We start from the raw sequence: 23739 nt of genomic DNA on the forward strand, positions 1-23739 counted from the left end.
GTCTTACTACAGTTGTACAGGGCCTTGGTGAGGCCGCACCTTGAATATTGTGTACAGTTTTGGTTTCCTAATCTGAGGAAGGACATTCTTGCTATTGAGGGAGTGCAGCGAAGGTTCGCCAGACTGATTCCTGGGATGACAGGACTGACCTATGAAGAAAGACTGGATCGACTAGGCTTGTATTCAATGGAATTTAGAAGAATGAGAGGGGATCTCATAGAAACATATAAAATTCTGACGGGATTGGACAGGTTAGATGCAGGAAGAATGTTCCTGATGTTGGAAGTCCAGAACCAGGGGTCACAGTCTAAGGATAAGGGGTAAGCTATTTAGGACCGAGATGAGGAGAAACTTCTTCACTCAGCGAATTGTGAACCTGTGGAATTCTCGACCACAGAAAGTTGTTGGGGCCAGCTCGTTATATATACTCAAAAGGGAGTTAGATATGGCCCTCACAGTTAAAGGGATCAAGGGGTATGGAGAGAAAGCAGGAATGGGGTACTGAAATGCATGATCAGCCATGATCATATTGAATGGTGGTGCAGACTCGAAGGGCCGAATGGCCTACTCCTGCACCTATTTTCTATGTTTCTAACTAACACCACACAAGGATAGCCATTTGGATGTTTTATGCAATGTTCATGTAAAGTTTCTGTTAATGTGGTGTCAGACATTGAAACATTTATTTTGGGCTGGATTTTCAGTTGGTTAACTCCTCAGTTAGCGGCCAGAGGGGTGAGGGGGGGTTAATGACTGGGAGCGCAGCGTTTAGTGCCCTGACCAATAATTCAGGGGTGCAAACCAGTAGCGCCTGGATGCTGACGATCACTCTGATCGTATTCCTGGTGCGCCCCAGTCGGTAAAATAGGTAACGGCCGCCAAGAATAACTTCTGGAAAAACAGTCAGTACAGGCTTGCAGAGTTGTCTACTGGTGGCTACTTAAAGGGATGAGGAAGTGCTTCCCTCAGAGGTCACAGTCAGTTACACAGCACAGTGGTGAGCCTCTAAGTTTGCAGCGGCAGACAGATATACCAGTTGAGATTGAAAGGAAAGACTTGCATTTATATAGAGCCTTTCATGACCCAAAGTACTTTAGAACCAATGAAGTACTTTTGGAGTGTAGTCACTGTTGTAATGTAGGAAACGCGACAGCCAACTTGCGCATAGCAAACTCCCACAAACAGCAATGTGATGATGACGACTAGATGATCTGTTTCTTTTAATGTTGATTGAGGAATAAATATTGGCCAAGACACTTAGTTGAGAGAAACTTATTTCTGAATCTTTAATGGGGGCATTGCTAGTTCGCCAGCGTCTCATTCTACATGCTCTAGCAAGGCGGCATCAAGAAAGAATGGCTGTTGGCCATGTCGGTGGCCGAAGGAGGAGAACCCCTAGATGTCGGGGCAGGAGGCCTTGCCCCCCCCCCCCCCCCCATGGCTTTACTGCCAGCAGCGCTCAAACCTGAAATTCTCCGAGGAGCAGTGTGTCAGAAGGCTGCATAGGTCGTTGATGTGCCATCTCCTGCAGAAAGACCTACAGCCTCACATCGGCACCAGGACTGTGCTGCCTGTCACAGTGAAGGTCACGGTGGCACTCACCTTCTATGCCTCTGGCTCCTTTCAGGCTGCATCAGGGGCAAATGCAGCATCTCTCAATTCGCTTCACATCGCTGCATCAGCAACATCACACAGGCTCTTTACAGCCGTCGAATGGACTTCATTACCTTCCCGATGACCAGGGAGAAACAGGATGAACGCGTATGTGGGTTTGCCAGGATAGCGGGCTTCCCGGGGGTGCATATGGCCTTACGAGCACCATTCCAGAATGCAGAGGTCTTCAGAAACAGAAAGGGATACCACACCCTAAATGTGCAACTGGTGTGCATCCTCGCAGTCAATGCTCGCTATCCTGGAAGTGCACATGAAGCCTTTATCCTAGGGAGAGCACTGTTGCTCGACCGTTTCAGCCACGAAGGCTGGCTGCTTGGGGACGTGAGATATGGCCTGGTCACCTGGCTAATGATCCCGCTCCGCAACCCCACCACAAAGCCGGAGAAACGCTACAATGAGAGCCATGCCACCACCTGCAACGTCTTGGAGCAGACTATAGGGGTGCTGAAGCAGCGATTCCAATGCCTGGACCGCTCTGGAGGCAGCCTTCAATACTCCCCTCAACACGTCTAACTATTCATTGTGGTGTGCTGCATGCTGCACAACTTCACCATCATGAGGGCCCAGGCTATGCCAGTGGGGATCTCTGGCCCACCTCAAGAGGAGGAGAGGGAGGATGAGTAGGAAGAGGAATAAGAGCGTGCCGATGTCCTGAATGTCAAGCTAGACGGCGACAACCAGCAGCAGCCACGGAGGAGGCAGCGTGCCAATGTTGTCAGCGGCAGGGCTATTCGGCAGCGTCTCATAATGGAGTGCTTCGCTTAACTGGAGTGAGCTGAGGGATGCAGCTAATAATGAGCACGTACTGAGGCACAATTAAGCCACCTCTCCGTTACAAGTCAATAGTCATACACCAGAAGCTGCAGGGAATGTCCAATGTAACATTTTATTCCCAAAAAATCCCCAAAACCCTACCTCTTTAAAAAAAAAATGTTTTAAAAAAAAATGCAAAATGGAGCACCTGCCCCTTTAAATCATATAACAGAGAAGCATCAGGCCTTGGCCATTTTCCCTACAACCCCACCCCCGGAAAAAATATAAAATTGAGCATCTGCCCCTTCAAATCATAAAACATATGAGTGACTTATGCATCATTATTTACATTAGCCCCATGGGGACACCTTCAATTACTTTTGTTTTTTGTATGCATTTGCCACCCCTCTGCCTCACCCCCCCCCCCCCCCCCTCCCTTGCCTACTGCTCCTCCTCCAGGGTTCCTCTGTGGCTGCAGCAAGGCTGCTTGAGGGCTATTGTGTCTCTGAGGAATGCAGGTCAGATGGCCTAGGAGGATGCCCTCTATCAACTGTGGCCATGAAGGGCCCGACTGCTGACTGCCTGAGGATGGGCAGCGTGGAATGGCTGGGGGTGCAGGCCGTGTCGCATGCAATGGCATATTGGCAGTGGCGGGAGACGGAATGCTGTCACGGTGAGGAAGGACAGCACATTCCATTTCCAGTGGCACACTGCCACTTTTCCGGGGCGGTGCCAGAGCATCAGGAGCAATTATGTGCCCCCACAGATTGCTGACCTGCTGCAGCACCATCTGTTCCCCGTCCAACTGGGGAAGACGAGAGGATAACGACAGACGCAGCTTACACGGCATCATTCTAAGACTGAAGGAATGCTGGGAGCACCTGAACCGCTGCAGTCCGAGTGTGCATGCCAGCAACCAGTGTCTGCATGACCTCACGAAGGCCTTGTGTAGCTTTAGTCTGTGATGTCATGGCTGCTGCCATGTCAACGATAGCAAGCGCTATCGCCTCTGGGGCCCCACTCACTCGCTGAGGCCGTCTGCCGGTCTAGACAGGCAAGGATGGTCTCTGAACTGCTGAGAGGCATGGTCCATGCAGGTGCCACACTCTGCCACACTCTCACTAAGTGCAGCCATGCTTTACGGCACAGTCCCCAATGCAACCATCATCTTATGGTGCATCTATGATGCCTCCCAATCGAGGTCATCAGCCTGACTCTTAGCTGGACTCATAGGCCGACTGACCCTCCAGAGAGCTGGCCCCAGAGCTTCCCTTCACGCTGGGCGTTACTGCAGGCCACTGGGCCAGGAGCCTTGGGTTCAGCCAACCCTGGGAAGACAGCCTCTTCAACTGAGGTGCCCTCCCTACTTGATCCAACTGTGGATGTGTCGTCCTGTCCTGCACACTGCCCTCGAACCCTCCACCTCCTCATCTTCCCCATCGTCTGAAGACGTAGGTTGACTGGCACTCTTCTGGTTCTTCATCTGTAAACACAAAGCAACAGAAGTACGGTTATCAGCTGGGGAGGGGGCAAGAAGCAGGAGGGCATTGTTATTTTGGTTGAGTCATCTTGCAAGGCATGTGGCCTCTAGGCTAAGGGAACTCACACAAAATGGTCATCTCATTCACACATCATTGTCGAGCGGCGGCTCTGCCTCCCCGCCCTCCACTGCCATGACTGCAGCGTCCATGAGGGTGGACGCTTGCTCCTTCTCGTCGGTCAGGTCCTGGAGGTAGGGCTGGCCCTCATCCCAATGATGTAACTCACACAGATTGTGCGTGAGTTTGACCCGCAATGACAAAAACAAAAAGTTGTTGGGAGCTGTGTAGTGCTGGTGTGCCACATGTGTCTGCAGTAGGATACTCATGATTAATCTGGCAAAGTGTGCATATCGGCATTTCATGCTGTGTGGCATCGTACAACGGATGCGTGAATGGTGGGTCTGGGGCACAAGCAACTCGAGACTGGGATTGCATATGAAGAATTGAAAGGTGCTGGTAGGTGGACTTTAGGCAGAGAAAAGAGCTAGAAGGTGAGAGACGCTTGGATGGGCAGGGCATGTCAGGTGAGGCGATGGAGAGGTCTCAGGCTGGCTTCAGCAATGAGGAACATGGCTTGGTAGAGATAGAAAAGGCAGTGCAAAGTCTTTACATTGTGTGAGAGAGTGAAGTTCACATGAAGGCATTGGAAGGTGAATGGAAAGGGTACTCACCCTGATGACCGTAGTAAGGTTGTTGAATGTATTGCGACATTGGGTCGCTGTTGTGGGCACCGCGCTCTGGACTGTAACGTGCTCAACCACCTCCCTCCAGAGCTTTCTCCAATCCCGAGGTGCTGGCATTCGTCCCCCTCCAGCGACTCCACTGGCTTCAGCAAGGCATCAAGGGCGGTGGGTGAGAGGCGGGTAGTTAATTGCCGTCCTCCTTGCTCCTCAATTTCTGCGCTACGAAGACCCTGTGGAGCTGGAACTGTGCATGCACGAACTTGAGTTGCTGCGTCTTTAAGACTTGGCTGTTCATGGGGTCTGACTTGGATTTCCTTCCTCCCATCTGCTGTTACTCTTGCCTGTTGTGGGCGAGTTTGACCTACAATGAGCAAAACAAGAAGTTTCAATGGGTCTTACCTACTGCTGTGCAACATCTATCGGTAGTAAGTGAATCGGTACTGATGTCGTAATGTCTCAGTGTCTGCATCTCAGACTGCATGGCAGCTCACAGTGGATGTCTGAAAGGTGGGGTCTGGGCACAAGGAGGTACAAGTAAGGAAGATGCTGAAGGTTTGTGACCACATTTGAAGACTTAAAAGGTGTTGGTTTCCTAAGGCTGAGTCGGGAGCTAGAAGGTGAGACGCTTGGATGGGCGGGGCATGTCTGGGGAGGCTACAGAGAGCTTTGAGGGTGCGTACAGCAACGAGGGGCGTGGCCTGGCACACACACAAGGTGTGGGCAGTCTGAAGCAATGAGGCTCAGATGAAGGCATTGTAAGGATAATGTAATGGGTACTCACCCTGACGATCCTAGTGAAGTCAGTGAATTTTTTGCGACATTGAGTGGCCGTCCTGGGCACTGTGTCACAGGTGTTGTGCCACCTCCTGCCATAGCCTCCTGAACACTCGGAAAGGGGAGGAGAGAAGGGAGATGGCCTTCATCCTCTTCCAGGCAGCAGGTTATCTTGTCGCCATTCCACGGCCTCCAGGAGCGCCTCAAGGGCCACGGCCGAGAAGTGGTGCGCACATTGTCTTGCTGCGTCTGCATCCATCCTCCCGGACTCTGGTGCGCGAGAGTCTTGAAGTGTGCATGCTTATAGTTGAGTTGCCGTGCCTTTAACAGTCGGCTGTTCTTGGGGTCTGAATGAGAGTTCGGTGCATGCGCAATGGGTCCGCCAAATTTTACCGACCAAACTTTCGTTATGGCCCTCCCCAGCTCTAGCGTGCAAATGGCTGATTTAGCGCCCCGTCAGCTCATCATCTGATTCTGACAAATTTCTGGGCGGAGGGCGCAAACCTGTTCAAGGCGCTAAAATTACCACTTCGCCTGGGTTACTGCCCCCCCCCCTCCAAAACAAATGAGGCGTAACCGAATTTCCACCCCTGTGTGTTCTTGGAAATGGCTTATTGAGTTGCAGTGAATGGTGAGACATAACGGTCCGCCCCCCGCAATGGTGATGAGTGTAAAAGGAATGGCTTGGGCATTATAGATTGTAGGGATGATTTATGGTGGTGGGGTGGTGCCAACTTGGTGCATCATGAGCTGCCAAGGTGTACAGCATCAAGTAAAGTAAATCTGGCCATGGTGAGGCCATCCCTGCCCACTCGGGCAGCAGTGTGGTCAAGTGCTGATGCCCTGTGCAGCATCAGGTGATTGCAGAGAAAATTGGTGTTGGTGCAGCTGGTGTGCCTGTTGCTGCTGGTGTTGGGGCTGATCATGGTATGATTCTGGACCAAGGGGAGATAGTTTCAATGGCACCAATGCTGATGGAATAGATGGCAGGTTAAGTAGAGATGACGGAAGTGATCTGTCAATGTTGGGAGAGGTAATGAGGTCAGACTGGATGGAGACTTGTATAACGACTTGCAACATTCTGAATCTGTAGTAGAAATTAAGTTTACAGAAGCTAGGGTCTAAGGGAAGATATCGGATTCAGCTGGGAGCTTTGACTTGATATTTGAAGCTGTCAGCTCATCAGCTGAAACAATGGCAAGTCACCTCCCACCTCAGCTTCGCAGAGGAGGTCTAGACACAACGGGAAACTGGTGGGCGACCTGCCAAAATCAAAAAGCTGGGAGAAACGCATTGTTAAATGGCTGTAAACAAGTCACTAATAATTTCAGTTGCCTCCCCCGCTGCTGTGTGTCGGGTCTGCTCCGTGCTGGCAGACCCAACATTTGGGAAAGGCGGGTTGACATCGGGGTCCCAACCCACTGTCCAAAAAAAAATTTCCTGCCCGACCCACCATCGATCACGTGCCCCCCCCCCCCCCCTTGCAGAAAATTCTGCCCAAAGTGTTAGTTCTACTATAGTGAAGTTCACCCAACCTCCTGGCTTTAAATTAAACCAGTCTATGTTGACTGGATTTTTACATGGATCTTCTGTCCCCTTGTATTGATAAGAGTGAGGTGTGCAAAGTAATGCTACCTCACTCATACTGGTACTGTTAACTTGCCCACAGTCTGTAACCATGTGGATTTATTTGAAGCTTAGATTTCCACTGTATATGTGGAGGCATGCATGTCATGCAGCATGTGTAGCATAATTGTGTGTGCACAGTGCATTCTAAGCTTGAGAAAGCAGGAGTATGCAGTGTCTCATCCTCACCCACCAACCTACACATTGAGTTTACTTACTGACACAACTCTACCATCCACAGGCAGATTAGAATGATGCTAGCAAGCAGAGGGGGAAATTTCAATGCATATCATATCATAATATTATGGTCTCAGGACATATGCTAGTTTCTGAATAATGTCCTGACTGCAGTGGTTATGCTGGAGCAAATGTGATGCTACTCTGGCATCAAGCCACCTATCTTGAGTTTTGGCAGAGACAAACTACTACTGCTATTGGTATAATTTGCACAATGAGAATGAGTAACATGGAAATAAGGGGAGCAACAGCATCAGGATCTATTTGCTTCTGGACTGTCTAGTCATGGGTTAATATGAAAATTCTAAATTAACTTTTCTGAAACATTAATTGTCGAGAGTTTAGACATACCGTCATGCTGGACAAATTACCTAACTTCCTGCGTTCTCTGGATTGTGCATTCCAGTAAATCTGATTACAACTCTTCAAGCAAATTTAGCCAAATTAACTTGATAAAGAAAACTTGCATAACGTGTAAACAATGTTGGAATTTTTTAAATGCCATTATTTGAACATTAAAGCATCAAGTTAAATTCAGCTTTAAAAGAAAAAGTTAATAACACAAAAATTGGTCTTGCTTTGTCTCCCACCTTTTTACAGAATTTTGGTAGTTCTTTAAAACATGTAACTCCTACAGTTAGATTATTTCACCAAGTTTAGATAAAACAGAACCTTGAATTTCACAATAGCATTTTAGCTAGCTAGAATGTTGCTTGTACCTGTGCTTAACATCACACAAGGCTCAGCTTCATGCTGGTTTTCGGAGTCATGTGAAGTTTGTTTTTCTGTAATATGAGAAAACTTTAAACAGTGCATCCGTTATCAGAGGGTATAACACATATAACTTAATGTCATGAGGGCCTGCTGGTGATTACCATATTACTTTGGCAATCTAGTGACCACGAGTATAGAATCATACAATACGGCATGAGGCCATTCAATCTATTGTGCCTGTGCCGGCTCTTTACAAGAGCTATCTAATTAGTCCCACTCCCCTGCTCTTCCCCATACCCCTGCAAATGTTTCCTTTTCAAGTATATATCCAAATCCCTTCTGAAAGATACTATTGAATCAGTTTCCACCACCACTTCATAAAAATAGGAGCAGGAGTATTTGGCCCCTCGAGCCTGCTCCGCCATTCAATAAGATCATGGCTGATCTGATCGTGGACTCAGCTCCACTTTCCTGCCCACTCCCCATAAATCTTTATTCCCTTATCACTCAAAAATCTGTATCTCCGCCTTAAATATATTCAGTGATCCAGCCTCCACAGCTGTCTGGGGCAGAGAATTCCATAGATTTATAACCCTCTGAGAAGAAATTTCTCCTCATCTCCGCAGGCAGTGCATTCCGAATCATAAAAACTCGCTGCGTAAAAACATCTCTCCTCATTTTCCCCCCTGGATGAATTGCAAATTGTCTTCACTCTGTTCTTTTAGTTATTGATTCTCCTGCCGGTGGAACAGTTTCTCCCCAGCTACTCGATCAAAACCCCTCATAATTCTGAACGTCTATCAAATCCCCCCCCCCCATTACCTTCTCTACTCCAAGAAGAACAATCGCAGCTTCTCTAATGTCTCCACATAACTGAAGGCCTTCATCCCTGGTACTATTCTGGTAAATTTCCTCTGCAACCTCTCCAAGGCAATTATGACATCACAATGATCACCGTATAGATGCCACCAATATCCCTTTCCTGGATTTCTAACCTCTCGATGGGTGGCCAGTTTCATTATACTTCTGCATAACTTTATGCTTTGTTTTTCTTTGACATGTTTTAAAATTATGAAATACAATATTATAATTAAAATATAGCGCCCTCCAAGATCTCATGCTTTATCAGAATGAGTCAACAATTTTTCAGTTTCTGGGAATTGAGTTGTAGTATTTTCTGTTATCATTTCAGTCCATGGGGGAGATATGTGATTCTCTGTATTTGGAAAGGTACACCAAGGAGCAGTGCTTTATTGTTCATAAACCAACAAGCGGCTTTACTCTTTGGGGGGGGGGGAGGGGTCTTTTCTGTATTGAAATAGTTTTTTTAAGTACATCTGAGTGAGGTTTGCATTGTAAGCATAGACTAGGGATTTGACACTTGATGGGAGTGTAGCATAGTTATCAAGGTGGCTGGGTTTTTCATTTTGAATTTTGGCATTCAAGGCACAGGTACTTTGCATTTGTTCTGGTTGCCATGTGATTGACAATTGCATAGCTGGTCCCATGATGTCTTTGTTAAAGAGTAGTCCCTGCAATATTTTACTGGAGGCATAAACCACTGGAATAATCCTAACTCATGTAATGTAATTCAAAAACCAATTTTTACATATTTGTGTAACACTGGAATAGCACTGAGGCGTCACAAATCCATGTCTGCAGTTTCAGCATGTAATTGGCATAATGCATAAATCTATACTGAAAATAGCTGTCTGAAAATAGTTTGTTTTTCATTTTTGTTCAATTTAATTTGTAAATGTACATAATCCTGAATATTCTCTCCCTCTCCTTGTCAGTTAAGCAATTTTTTTCCACTCTTAAAATGTCATAACTTTGTGAAACAATTTTACCCACCTTGAGATTCAGTGCCTGGCCTCTTTCAATGCTGTCGCCCATCACCAGTGATATAGTGGTTGTTTTCAGGATTGGTTTTAGGCATGTGTCCATGCATTGAGTTCAGTGTCAGGGGAGATACTACATGGAAAATCAAAGGGAGAGTCACACTTCCAGCCAAACAGTTATAGAGCAGCACCAGCAGAATCCTGGTGATTTACGCCTTTCTGAGAGACTACATAGGTGGCTGGTGTGAAAAATGGAAATGTCACACTGGTGTAGTGAGAAGGGGGGCTTTGAGCTACGGCACATTGGGACAACATGGTCGAAGCTGGCTGAGATGTGCTGAGCTCAATGCTGACAATCATTGAAAATGACTCATGATGACATTTAGCAGTGATAATGTGTCTCTTCTTGACTAGCACAATTCAAAAGTTTTTTTCACTACTGTAGCAATGATAAAAATTAGGTTTTTTGAGCTTTTATTTATTATTGATGTACTAGGCTAACATAGTGGGGATAGAAACATAGAAAATAGGTGCAGGAGTAGGCCATTTGGCCCTTCGAGCCTGCACCGCCATTCAATAGGATCATGGCTGATCCTTCCCTCAGTACCCCTTTCCTGCTTTGTCTCCATACCCCTTGATCCCCTTAGCCATAAGGGCCATATCTAACTCCCGCTTGAATATATCCAATGAACTGGCATCAACAACTCTCTGCGGCAGGGAATTCCACAGGTTAACAACTCTGAGTGAAGAAGTTTCTCCTCATCTCAGTCCTAAATGGCCTGCCCCTTATCCTAAGACTGTGTCCCCTGGTTCTGGACTTCCCCAACATCGGGAACATTCTTCCCGCATCTAACCTGTCCAGTCCCGTCAGAATCTTATGTTTCTATGAGATCCCCTCTCATCCTTCTAAACTCCAGTGTATAAAGGCCCAGCTGATCCAGTCTCTCCTCATATGTCAGTCCAGCCATCCCTGGAATCAGTCTGGTGAACCTTCGCTGCACTCCCTCAATAGCAAGAACGTCCTTCCTCAGATTAGGAGACCAAAACTGAACACAATATTCCAGGTGAGGCCTCACCAAGGCCCTATACAACTGCAGTAAGACTTCCCTGCTCCTATACTCAAATCCCCTTGCTATGAAGGCCAACATACCATTTGCCGCCTTCACCGCCTGCTGTATGTACCTGCATGCCAACTTTCAATGACTGATGAACCATGACACCCAGGTATTGCTGCACCTCCCCTTTTCCTAATCTGCTGCCATTCAGATAATAATCTGCCGTCGTATTTTTGTCCCCAAAGTGGATAACCACACATTTATCCACATTATACTGCATCTGTCATGTATTTGCCCATTCGTCTAACCTGTCCAAGTCACCCTGCAGGCTCTTAGCGTCCTCCTCACAGCTCACACCGCCACCCAATTTCGTGTCATCTGCAAACTTAGAGATATTACACTCAATTCCACCATTTAAATCATTAATATATATTGTAAAGAGTTGGGGTCCCAGCACTGAGACCTGCGGCACTCCACTAGTCACTGCCTGCCATTTTGAAAAGGACCCATTTATCCCGACTCTCTGCTTCCTGTCTGCCAACCAGTTCTCTATCCACGTCAGTACATTACCCCCAATACCATGCGCTTTGATTTTGCACAACAATCTCTTGTGTGGGACCTTGTCAAAAGCCTTTTGAAAGTCCAAATACACCACATCCACTGGTTCTCCCTTGTCCACTCTGCTAGTTACATCCTCAAAAAATTCCAGAAGAATTGTCAAGCAAGATTTCCCTTTCATAAATCCATGCTGACTTGGACCAATCCTGTCCCTGCTTTCCAAATGCACTGCTATTTCATCCTTAATGATTGATTCCAACATTTTCCCCACTACTGATGTCAGGCCAACCGGTCTATAATTACCTGTTTTCTCTGTCCCTCCTTTCTTAAAAAGTGGCGTTACATTAGCTACCCTCCAGTCCATAGGAACTGATCCAGAGTCAATAGACTGTTGGAAAATGACCACCATTGCATCCACTATTTCTCGGGCCACTTCCTTAAGCACTCTGGGATACAGACTATCAGGCCCCGGGGATTTATCGGCCTTCAATCCCATCAATTTCCGTAATACAATTTCCTGCCTAGTAAGGATATCCTTCAGTTCCTCCTTCTCACTAGACCCTCGGTCCCCTAGTACATCCGGAAGGTTACTTGTGTCCTCCTTTGTGAAGACAGAACCAAAGTATTTGTTCAATTGGTCTGCCATTTCTTTGTTCTCCATTATAAATTCACCTGAATCTGACTGCAAGGGACCTACGTTTGTCTTCACCAATCTTTTTCTCTTCACATATCTATAGAAGCTTTTGCAGTCAGTTTTTATGTTCCTGGCAAGCTTCCTCTCGTACTCTATTTTCCCCCTCTTAATTAAACTCTTTGTCCCTCTCTGCTGAATTCTAAATTTCTCCCAGCCCTCAGGTTTGCTGCTTTTTCTAGCTAATTTATATGCCTCGTCCTTGGATTTAACACTATCCTTAATTTCCCTTGTTAGCCACGGTTGAGCCACCTTCCCCATTTTATTTTTACTCCAGACAGGGATGTACGATTTTTGAAGTTCATCCATATGATCTTTAAATGTTTGCCATTGCCTATCCACCGTCAACCCTTTAAGTATCATTTGCCAGCCTAATCTAGCCAATTCGCGCCTCATACCATCAAAGTTACCTTTCCTTAAGTTCACGACCCTAGTTTCTGAATTAACTTTGCCACTCTCCATCTTAATGAAGATTTCTACCATATTATGGTCATTCTTCCCCAAAGGGCCTCGCACAACAAGATTGCTAATTAGTCCCTTCTCATTACACAGTCTAGGATGGCCAGCTCTCTGGTTGGTTCCTCGACATATTGGTCTAGAAAACCATCCCTAATACACTCCAGGAAATCCTCCTCCACTATCAGTTTGGTTAGCCCAATCAATATGTAAATTAAAGTCGCTCATGATAACTGCTGTACCTTTATTGCACACATCCCTTATTTCTTGTTTGATGCTGTCCCCAACCTCACTTCTACTGTTTGGTGGTCTGTACACAAGTCCCACTAGCGTTTTCTGCCCTTTGGTGTTCCGTAGCTCCACCCATACCGATTCCACATCATCCAAGCTGATGTCCTTCCTTACAATTGCATAAAATTAATCTTCGATTGGGATGCACAACAGGCAGTAGCATATTGGCCATCTATACCCTGCCCGCTATTCCTTTCTAATTTAAGGACAGTCCCAACAATTCAAAGGAAAACTTTGTCATTGCAGAAATATTTTTATTTATGTAAAACAACAGAAATAACATTCTAGGACCTCAGTTTGAAAACCTGTGCTATACAACACAGAATCTTAAGTCATGATGGCAGTGTTTGACTCTGACTGCTTAATATGAGTAATCATGTCAAGGACACTTCAGCTTTCTGTGCTTTAATCTCCTGAGTACGCAAACATCAGAAGATAATACAGCTCATACTAGTTAATGAGGACATTGATTTTAAAGGAACGCTCCTCTTGAGCACTTGGAAATCTTAACCCTTTCTGTCTCCAACTTGTATTTAGGTGATTGTGGCTGACACAGGCTTGTCTGTTCTTCTAACTTTATTTTAATTAGTCAATAAAATTGGGAGCAGGCAGAGAAGTGGACCTGAGTCCATGATCGGATCAGCCATGATCTTATTGAATGGCGGAGCAGGCTCGAGAGGCCATATGGCCTACTCCTCCTCTTATGTATAATTGTGTTGTAGTCTGTTAGCTGCAAAGTAGTGGAAATGTTGATAATTTATTTGCTTACTTTATCTGACCTTGTGGATAATGTATGTCGAGGAACCAACTAGGGGGGAGGCCATCTTAGACTGGGTGTTGTGTAATGAGAGAGGATTAATTAGCAATCTCATTGTGCGAGGCCCCTTGGGGAAGAGTGACCATAATATGGTGGAATTCTGCATTAGGATGGAGAATGAAACAGTTAATTCAGAGACCATGGTCCAGAACTTAAAGAAGGGTAACTTTGAAGGTATGAGGCATGAATTGGCTAATGATACTTAAGGGGTTGACTGTGGATGGGCAATGGCAGACATTTAGAGACCGCATGGATGAATTACAACAATTGTACATTCCTGTCTGGCGTAAAAATAAAAAAGGGAAGGTGGCTCAACCGTGGCTATCTAGGGAAATCAGGGATAGTATTAAAGCCAAGGAAATGGCATACAAATTGGCCAGAAATAGCAGCGAACCTGGGGACTGGGAGAAATTTAGAACTCAGCAGAGGAGGACAAAGGGTTTGATTAGGGCAGGGAAAATGGAGTACGAGAAGAAGCTTGCAGGGAACATTAAGGCGGATTGCAAAAGTTTCTATAGGTATGTAAAGAGAAAAAGGTTAGTAAAGACAAATGTAGGTCCCCTGCAGTCAGAATCAGGGGAAGTCATAACGGGGAACAAAGAAATGGCAGACCAATTGAACAAGTGCTTTGGTTCAGTATTCACTAAGGAGGACACAAACAACCTTCCGGATATAAAAGGGGTCAGAGGGTCTAGTAAGGAGGAGGAACTGAGGGAAATCTTTATTAGTCGGGAAATTGTGTTGGGGAAATTGATGGGATTGAAGGCCGATAAATCCCCAGGGCCTGACTGACTGCATCTCAGAGTACTTAAGGAGGTGGCCTTGGAAATAGCGGATGCATTGACAGTCATTTTCCAACATTCCATTGACTCTGGATCAGTTCCTATCGAGTGGAGGGTAGCCAATGTAACACCACTTTTTAAAAAAGGAGGGAGCGAGAAAACAGGGAATTATAGACCGGTCAGCCTGACCTCAGTAGTGGGTAAAATGATGCAATCAATTATTAAGGATGTCATAGCAGCGCATTTGGAAAATGGTGACATGATAGGTCCAAGTCAGCATGGATTTGTGAAAGGGAGATCATGCTTGACAAATCTTCTGGAATTTTTTGAGGATGTTTCCAATAAAGTGGACAAAGGAGTACCAGTTGATGTGGTATATTTGGACTTTCAGAAAGCTTTCGACAAGGTCCCACACAGGAGATTAATGTGCAAAGTTAAAGCACATGGGATTGGGGGTAGTGTGCTGACGTGGATTGAGAACTGGTTGTCAGACAGGAAGCAAAGAGTAGGAGTAAATGGGTACTTTTCGGAATGGCAGCCAGTGACTAGTGGGGTACCGCAGGGTTCTGTGCTGGGCCCCAGCTGTTTACATTGTACATTAATGATTTAGACGAGGGGATTAAATGTAGTATCTCCAAATTTGCGGATGACACTAAGTTGGGTGGCAGTGTGAGCTGCGAGGAGGATGCTATGAGGCTGCTGAGTGACTTGGATAGGTTAGGTGAGTGGGCAAATGCGTGGCAGATGAAGTATAATGTGGATAAATGTGAGGTTATCCACTTTGGTGGTAAAAACAGAGAGACAGACTATTATCTGAATGGTGACAGATTAGGAAAAGGGAAGGTGCAACGAGACCTGGGTGTCATGGTACATCAGTCATTGAAGGTTGGCATGCAGGTACAGCAGGCGGTTAAGAAAGCAAATGGCATGTTGGCCTTCATAGCGAGGGGATTTGAGTACAGGGGCAGGGAGGTGTTGCTACAGTTGTACAGGGCCTTGGTGAGGCCACACCTGGAGTATTGTGTACAGTTTTGGTCTCCTAACTTGAGGAAGGACATTCTTGCTATTGAGGGAGTGCAGCGAAGATTCACCAGACTGATTCCCGGGATGGTGGGACTGACCTATCAAGAAAGACTGGATCAACTGGGCTTGTATTCACTGGAGTTCAGAAGAGTGAGAGGGGACCTCATAGAAACGTTTAAAATTCTGACGGGTTTGGACAGGTTGGATGCAGGAAGAATGTTCCCAATGTTGGGGAAGTCCAGAACCAGGGGTCACAGTCTAAGGATAAGGGGTAAGCCATTTAGGACCGAGATAAGGAAAAACTTCTTCACCCAGAGAGTGGTGAACCTGTGGAATTCTCTACCACAGAAAGTAGTTGAGGCCAATTCACTAAATATATTCAAAAGGGAGTTAGATGAAGTCCTTACTACTCGGGGGATCAAGGGGTATTGCGTGAAAGCAGGAAGGGGGTACTGAAGTTTCATGTTCAGCCATGAACTCGTTGAATGGCGGTGCAGGCTAGAAGGGCTGAATGGCCTGCTCCTGCACCTATTTTCTATGTTTCTATGTTTCTATAAAGATGTAATCTACAGTTAAAAGCCAGCTTGAAAGCTCTGTGGATGGGGGAAGGGAGGAAGATGAGAACGACATTTCATATTTGGGTGGGGAAAACTTGTGTTCTGGACTGTGATATGCTTTAGGAGTTCAGATAACCATGTAAACCACTCAAAACTATAATCCTGCAGTTTAATGTCATCTGGGAAATCAAAAGTGTTGCAATCTTGAAGAAACACAATTGTTCACTGTAATTACTAGGTCAAAAGCAACAGTTAAAAATATAACTGGGTGAGAAGAGACTCATGTGGAGCCTAAACGCTGGCATAGGCTAGTTAGGCCGAATGCCACCTTTCTGCGCTTTACATTCAATGTGTAACTTCACAAAGACCATCGCTTTATGTCATACTTTTTTTGGCAATCCAAGTTGCAGGTTTCTACCATATTGTAGCAGACAATATGTCTCTTTTTCTATTGGCTGTTTCTCTGAGAAATTAATCCATTGTGTGCACACTGTCTCTTGTAACTCCTGGTGCATGTCAATGTGGGAGAGTTTCTTTCTTTTTAAAACATTTTCTTTGTGCTCAAGGTGAGATGGTGCTGGGCAGTGGTGTCAGCATCAAGCAACCCAGCTCGGGTACAGCACAGGCAAATAGTGAAGTCCCAACACTGTGCCTCAGCCTCAATCTCCGAAGAGCAACTGCGTCACACTGCACCAGTGTAACACCTTTTCCATGTGCTGCAAAAGACACCCTGCCCAAACCCATCTATGATGTCCCTTGCAGACAAAGGTGACTTTCATCCCATCAGTCCTAGAGGTAAAAGGCCAGCACCCTGTTCCCTGAAGAGTGTGTGTTAATTTGGTTCAACAACTTAATACTCAACTCGAACTGGTCTGCAGTAGAAGCAGTAAGTTATGATCTGGAATGCACTGCCTGAAAGGATGGTGGGGGCAGATTCAATGGTAACTTTCAAAAAGGAATTGGATACTTGAAAAGGAAAATGGTTACAGGGCTGAGGGGAGTGGGACTAATTGGATAGCTCTTTCAAAGAGTTGGTACAGGCACGATGGGCCGAATGGCCTCCTCCTGTGCTATATGATTCTATTAGAAATCCATTTCATTATGCTGCTATGTTAATCATTTGTACCTCTTTTTTTTTTCCTGTGATAATTTGTGTGAACACCTTCAGGAACATATGAAAACAAATGTTTAACTTGACAGCACATCAAGTTGGCAAAGCTCTAATTGAAAGTCAAATGCAGAAGCAATGTGACAATCTTCCCTGGGTAGTTTGACTCTGAAAATTGGAGTTACAGGAAGTAATTCTTCCTTGGAAATTTCAATAATTTAAGTTAGACTTTCTAAAAGTTTCCCGAGTTAAATTGGTTTAGTCTTATTTTTCAAGATTTTGACCCATATATGTACTGTACACTTTGCACATAACATGCCCCTGAGTATATGATCCATTTCACAGTGCACAATGATGGTTGTGATGTGGGTCGAAACTCCAGTAATGAAAGGGTAGTACATGCAACAAAAAGCAGTTTAAGTAGCAGAAACAACCAGAGTTACTTTTTCATTGAAATTATACCAGGCCCCTGCATTCAAACTAAAGATAAACTAACCAACATTAGTTAAAAGAAAGTTACATAACCCTGACTGACTAAGCTGCTGTGCTCTGTGTAAGAACGTAATGACATTAACACAAAAGAACTAATGGTAAAATCATCAAAAAATAATCTGCAGTTGATTGATGGGAAATTCTGTAGCCTGTATATATTATAGCACAAATGTTTTATGCTAGACTATCACAGCAATAGTAAATTGAAACCTAACCAAGTAATTGTTTTAACATTTCCTACACAAATTGCTTTTTATAGTACATCAGTAATAATGGAAAACAGCACCACCTTAACTTTTGTTTTATTGTCTTTGGTTTAGCCCAGTTCCAGTGCGGAGTATGAGCATTCTAAATCTTGCAGAGAGGTCAAATGTTGTCCTACCTCCTCCAGATTACATATCTGAGCCTATTAAACATCACAGCAAGGAAGTATCATTCCACTCTTTCAGCAGTGCTCCAAGCAGAGGAATTGTACCCCAACAAGACAATACAAATTCAGTAAGTACCCATCAAAGACCAAATGTGCCAGCTTTATACAAATATCAATGATTATCGGGGTGTTCTTGTATCGAATTCTAGGACTATTGTCATTTCTTTCATGTAGTTGCATGTTACTAACACAATAGCAAATCAAAGTTCTCCGCAGTGCCACTGCTGGGGTGCAGGACCGTCCATCTCCTCCATGTCAGTTGTGGCTCAGTGGTATCACTCTCGCCTCTTAACTCAAGAGGATTATGGGTTTAAGTCTCATTCCAGAGACTTGAGCACAAAATCCATACTGACCAGAATTTCACCCTTTCAGCACATTGCACACTGAGAAGTATGGTGACCATCAAATCAGAACTAACTGTTTGTGGGCTATTGCATTAATAAAGCTATGGAATCAATATTTGAGTTAAATATGTAGTTTGAACAATAGGGAGCTCAAAAAACCTCAACACGGCCTGGCTGTTATCCAAATGTAAACAAAGATAAAATCAACTTCATAAGGAACTTCAGTGCATGACCGAGTACAAAGTACAGGTCAAACCTCCCTTATCCGGAACCCTCGGGACCTGGCCTGTTTCGGAAAAATCCCTTATCTGGATGAGGGGTGGTCACGTTAAATTGGATGGTACAGGTACTGAGCAAGGGGATATTGGGGCTGGGAGTGCGGCAGAGAGACCAAGGGGAGGAGGAGCGGGTGGAGGTCAGGCCAGCGATTGCGTGAGTCGGCAGCGAGGAAGGATTTCATTTGTTCATGTTGGAGTTCTGGGCATGCGCCACACGGTGGTCAGGAATGGTTCTGGACGAGGGGTGGTTCCAGATAAGGGAGGTTCAACCTATATGTTGTGTTCTTACCTGATACAAGTTGTGAGGAATAATTTTCCTCCCTCCATTGGTTCTTATTTATTGCTACCTTTTCTCCCCAGTATATACACACAGGTTTACAGATTTACCAATGCAAAATCTTAGAGATGGATAGTGAACAGAATAAAATATTCCATCACGGTGAAAGGAGGGTTGCATCAAAGAATAGAGTTCAATGGATAGAGAGATTAAAACGAAACTGAAACTTAAAGGGGAGGCATCTGATAAAACAAGGGCTAAAGTATTAAAGAAAATCAGGAAAATATAGCAAGTGCACTAGAGAGGTGAAAAGGGAGATGAGAAGGACTGAATAGGAATATGAATGAAAGCCAGGAGATAATAGGAAATAATAAAATGCTTCTGTAAGCTTATAAAAGGTAAAGGAATAGTTGGAGAGGTTAGGACCACTCACAGATGAAGTAGGGAGTCTAATTGTTAGAAAAACTGAGGCACATGATTTGAGAAGAAATATGGCTTGGGTCGAAAGTTAGTTGATGAACAGGAGAGACTTGAGATACTGGGACTTTTCCCACTGGAGCAAAGAAGACTAAGGGGAGATTGAATGGATGTTTTAAAAATTATGAAGGGTTTTGTTAGTGAACTGGGAAAGACTATTTCCTTCACTTAGAGAGTCAGTGACCGGTGTCATCGATTTATAATTCTCATGAGAGTGTGAAGAGAGGTTACGAGAAATGTTTTTATGCAGAGTTGCTGGAGCATGGAATGCTTTGCCTCAGGAAGTGGTATGGCAGAGACCAGGATAAGTGGATAAATATTTGAAACAGCGGAAGATACAGGGTTGTGGAGAGTAAGTGAGGCAGTGGTATTGATTTTTGGATTGATCTAGCCAAGAGCCTGCACAGATATGATGGGCTGAATGTTCTCCACCTGTGCTGGAATCTTTCACTAAAGTCCGATATACATGCATTTTAGTGGTGTGGAATGCATTTTTCCTCTCCCCCCCCCCCCCCCCCCCCCCTGCCAATTCAGTACCATTGGTAGTATAATTGTAAATCATCACTTACAGGCCTTTCTTACCCTTCCTGCTCCAGTACCAATCGAGTATTTGCAAACTGAGATCAAGCACAGAGCTAGAAATATTAAATCGTTCAGTAAGAGTTGACTTCAATACAACAGAAAATAATTATCCATTAGCACTTATGAAGCAATATAGTAAGGCTGGATTCTGATATAATTCTTGGTTTTGCCATTAAAAAGATTAGGTTATATTTTCTGCCCTTCAGGTCAGTGTGTACCATGCCCCTGCCCAGAGGCTGGTAGGTTTGTTTCTAGGCAATGCTGCTCTGTAACAGGCTATTAAGAGGTGCTTTAGAGAGTACACCACACTATTGATGTGAAAACAATATTTGGGTTCTGTTTAATGACTTTTTATATCCTCCTCTGTTATAATTAGAAGCAGCAGCTGATCATTACCTATGCTATTTTCAGTAACTGCATTAAGATATTTCACACTACAGATTGAAAATGTAATGTAAAATACCATATTAGTAAAAGCAAAACATTGTCAAAGTAGGACTTTAAATGTATTTTACAAAAGTAATAACCAGCCAGAGAGAGGCCGTTTCTTACTTTAAAGCTTTTAATGAAAGGTTACCAAATCCTATTTCTGTTTTAATTGTCATTAGCTGATTGTAGATTTGCAGTTTTCAAGTTGTACATGTTTCAATCAAACAGCATGGAAAATTTGAAAGACAGGGTATTACAAAGTAGAATTGGAGAGATGCACAAAATTATTGAGCGTTTTGATCTAAATTTAATAGACTTCTCGAAAGGTTAAGTCAAATGTAATTCTAAAGGAAAGTGATGGAAACTATTTCTGCTATCTGACAATTGTAATTCTCTCTTGTATGACTGCTGTTATCAAAAATATAGCTTCCACTTGTACTGAGGCAAGTTTCCCCCTTCTGGATATGATTATGGTAGTGAATGGTTCCCAGTTTGTGAGGGGGAAAAATAAAAGGTTAGTGGCAAAACAGATTTGTGACCAGTCTTTACCAAACTGTTGGGAGAAGTGCTGGCCAGAGACTAGGGCAAGCGAGCCCCAGATGGGCAGAGGAAACGTTTCAAGGACACCCTCAAAGCCTCCTTGATAAAATGCAACATCCCCACTGACACCTGGGAGTCACTGGCCAAAGACCGCCCCTAAGTGGAGGAAGAGCATCCGGGAGGGCACTGAGCACCTCTGGTCTCGTCGCCAAGAGCGTGCAGGAAACAAGTGCAGGCAGTGGAAGGAGCGTGCGGCAAACCAGACTCCCCACCCACCCTTTCCCTCAACGACGGTCTGCCCCACCTGTGACATAGACTGTAATTCCTGTATTGAACTGTTCGGTCACCGAAGAGCTTTATGTAGAAGTAAGTCTTCCTCGATTTCGAGGGACTGGCAATGATGATGAGGGGCTAGAGGGAAATTCTGTAGCACTTTTGGGAAAAGTAGAAAAAGTAGTGCTAGGTCCTAATGATTCTCTCCTGCTGGGAAATTCAGCTTTAGCGCTCCAAGAGGGAAGTGGAGCACTAAATCGAGCGTGAACTTCTCTCGGGGCGCTAAAGTTCAAGCGCAGGGTGGTAGTGGCAGAGTGCTGATCAATGTGGAGCGAATTGCTAACAGCATCAGAGGCTGCTTTCCTCGGTTAAAGGTAGTTCAGCGTTGCAAGGTGACCAGCGCGACTGCCATTACAGCCCTAAACACTCTGCGAGGAGAGGACTTGGACATCGCGCAGCAATGAAACAGCAAAAACTTTGAGCAGGCACCAAACTGGTGCAAATAATAAAGTTTGGCCTACCTGAAGACCATTCCCTTTAATTAGCGCTCCCCAAGCGGCCAGCCGAGGTGACGACGCCTCCTCTTCCTGCTGCTGTTGACGCCCGGCACTACAGCAGGGGGTCGGGGGCAATTTCACATCTGGGGCGTTAACTGGGCACTGCGCACTTTATGACATCACGATCTGCAAGGCGCTAGAGGCCCAGGCGGTCAGAGTTAACGCCAGCGCTAAACCGGCACTGAAGTTCATGGGCGTTGCTGCATTTGCTGCGCCCGGTCGCTGACCCCTTAGCGCCCATTAGTAGTGCTCCCCCCCTCCAGGCGCTAACAGGAGGCGTTAAGCAACCAAATTTCCCCCCCTCGGTACTTGGGTGAAAGGCGGTAGAGTCAGTCAGTCAGTGAGTCACCTAGACTGCTGTTGAACTGCCCTGTAGCCAACTGAAGAATGCTACTGTCCTCAGCTGAACAGTTCTCAAATGGTGAATAATATAGACCATCATATTTGTGAAGCCATTTTCCCGAACCTCCAGCTTTGTTCCGAATTGCTTGGGCTGTGCACTAACTGAGGATCAGTGACCCACTCCCAGGTCTCTGTCTTGCTGTGAACCAGCTGGATGCGAGATTGGTCTGGCATTAACTCAACCTTTTTTATTTTTATTTTATTTTCTCCCTTTTATTTACACCCCCCCCCACCCCCAATCATACATATATATCCAAACCCCCACACCATACATATACACCCACACCCACACCATACATATATACCCACACACCCACGCCACGCCATACGCATCCACGCACATGATTCCTGTTACATGGCTGGGAACAGTGAATTATTACTATATGGGATTGCCTGCACCAGCCAATGTCCCAATACTCAATGCTGCCATACATCATTGTTTCAATCAAACAAAGAAATGATCAAAGAAAGTACCTAATTCCTTGGTTGTGTTACTCAATTACTGCTTAAAAAAAAATGGCTGTAGTGATCATTTTCCGACAATACTGAGTTTTATTAGTTTGCACCTTTATTTACTCACTTCCTGTCCTGAAGGCATTGATTTGTTACGAGAGCACAGTTCCACGGGCACTGCACCTTGCCCAATTGCCCATTTTTCCAATGGGAACCTCAACATTGTGTGTTGGCAGATTTGTCTGAGAGTCTGATCCGGTGCACACCTCATGTTCACAGATGTTTCCAGCAGAGTTAGCTCAATAGCAATTGGAACAGGAACCCTAGCCCATCCTTCATCTCCATTACTCTGGAGAGCTGAGGCCAGTTATAGCATCCTATGGCTGTCTCAGTCACGATCAGCACAGATCAAGGGTCAAAGCATGGGACCTTGCTGGTTTGTCTGGTTTAGCTACTCACTGAGCCATCTAGGAGCTTATTGGTTTATATCTTTATTCTTCCTTTGATGCACTAGTCATGCAATTTCAAAGTCTCTCTTAATTTGCTACTATCCACTTCTTCACAATCACTGTGACCTAAAAGCTGTTTAATATTCTGATGAAGCCCAAAACTACTATACAGAGCTTTACAAGTGCCACTGTTTAATACTGCTATAAACTAGCAGTCATAACATTCATAACAGTTTACTGTACAATTCCTACATTAACGAGGACTGTAAAACTGTGTGTTACTTTGAAATGGGACAGATAGCAGTATTCAGATTTTACCTAGATATAAAGCCAGATTGAGAGAGTTTTGAAACTGGTACTTTAGTGGTAGCTTATTGGAACATACAACCCCTTGCCAGTAAAAACAGTATTTAAAAGAATTCTGAATTTAGATTTTGGAGGAAGAAAATGATCGGAATCCAGGTTTGGATTTTTATCAACAAATAATTATTTTTAAACCAGTCTTCGGGTTTGGTTTCCTCTCAAAATTATTCTTACCCCTTGCATTTGAAATTAAAAATAAATCTGCTGTAGTA

The 23739-nt window shown here is 44.9% G+C and overlaps 1 protein-coding gene across 9 annotated transcripts in view; it reads left to right on the forward strand.

The window, feature by feature from the left end:
* Positions 1-23739, forward strand: part of baiap2l1a (BAR/IMD domain containing adaptor protein 2 like 1a) — a 166440-nt gene that overhangs the window by 120652 nt on the left and 22049 nt on the right. For all 9 annotated transcript variants that reach the window (XR_011596800.1, XR_011596799.1, XM_070900759.1 and 6 more), the window contains one exon: positions 17994-18171. Coding sequence is in view for 7 of the 9 variants with exons in the window: in XM_070900759.1 (XP_070756860.1) it covers positions 17994-18171 (178 nt within the window). In the remaining 2 variants the exon portion in view is untranslated. The remainder of the gene's footprint in view (positions 1-17993; positions 18172-23739) is intronic.

This window comes from Pristiophorus japonicus, chromosome 15 (genome assembly GCF_044704955.1).
Source record: "Pristiophorus japonicus isolate sPriJap1 chromosome 15, sPriJap1.hap1, whole genome shotgun sequence".
Taxonomy (NCBI): domain Eukaryota; kingdom Metazoa; phylum Chordata; class Chondrichthyes; family Pristiophoridae; genus Pristiophorus; species Pristiophorus japonicus.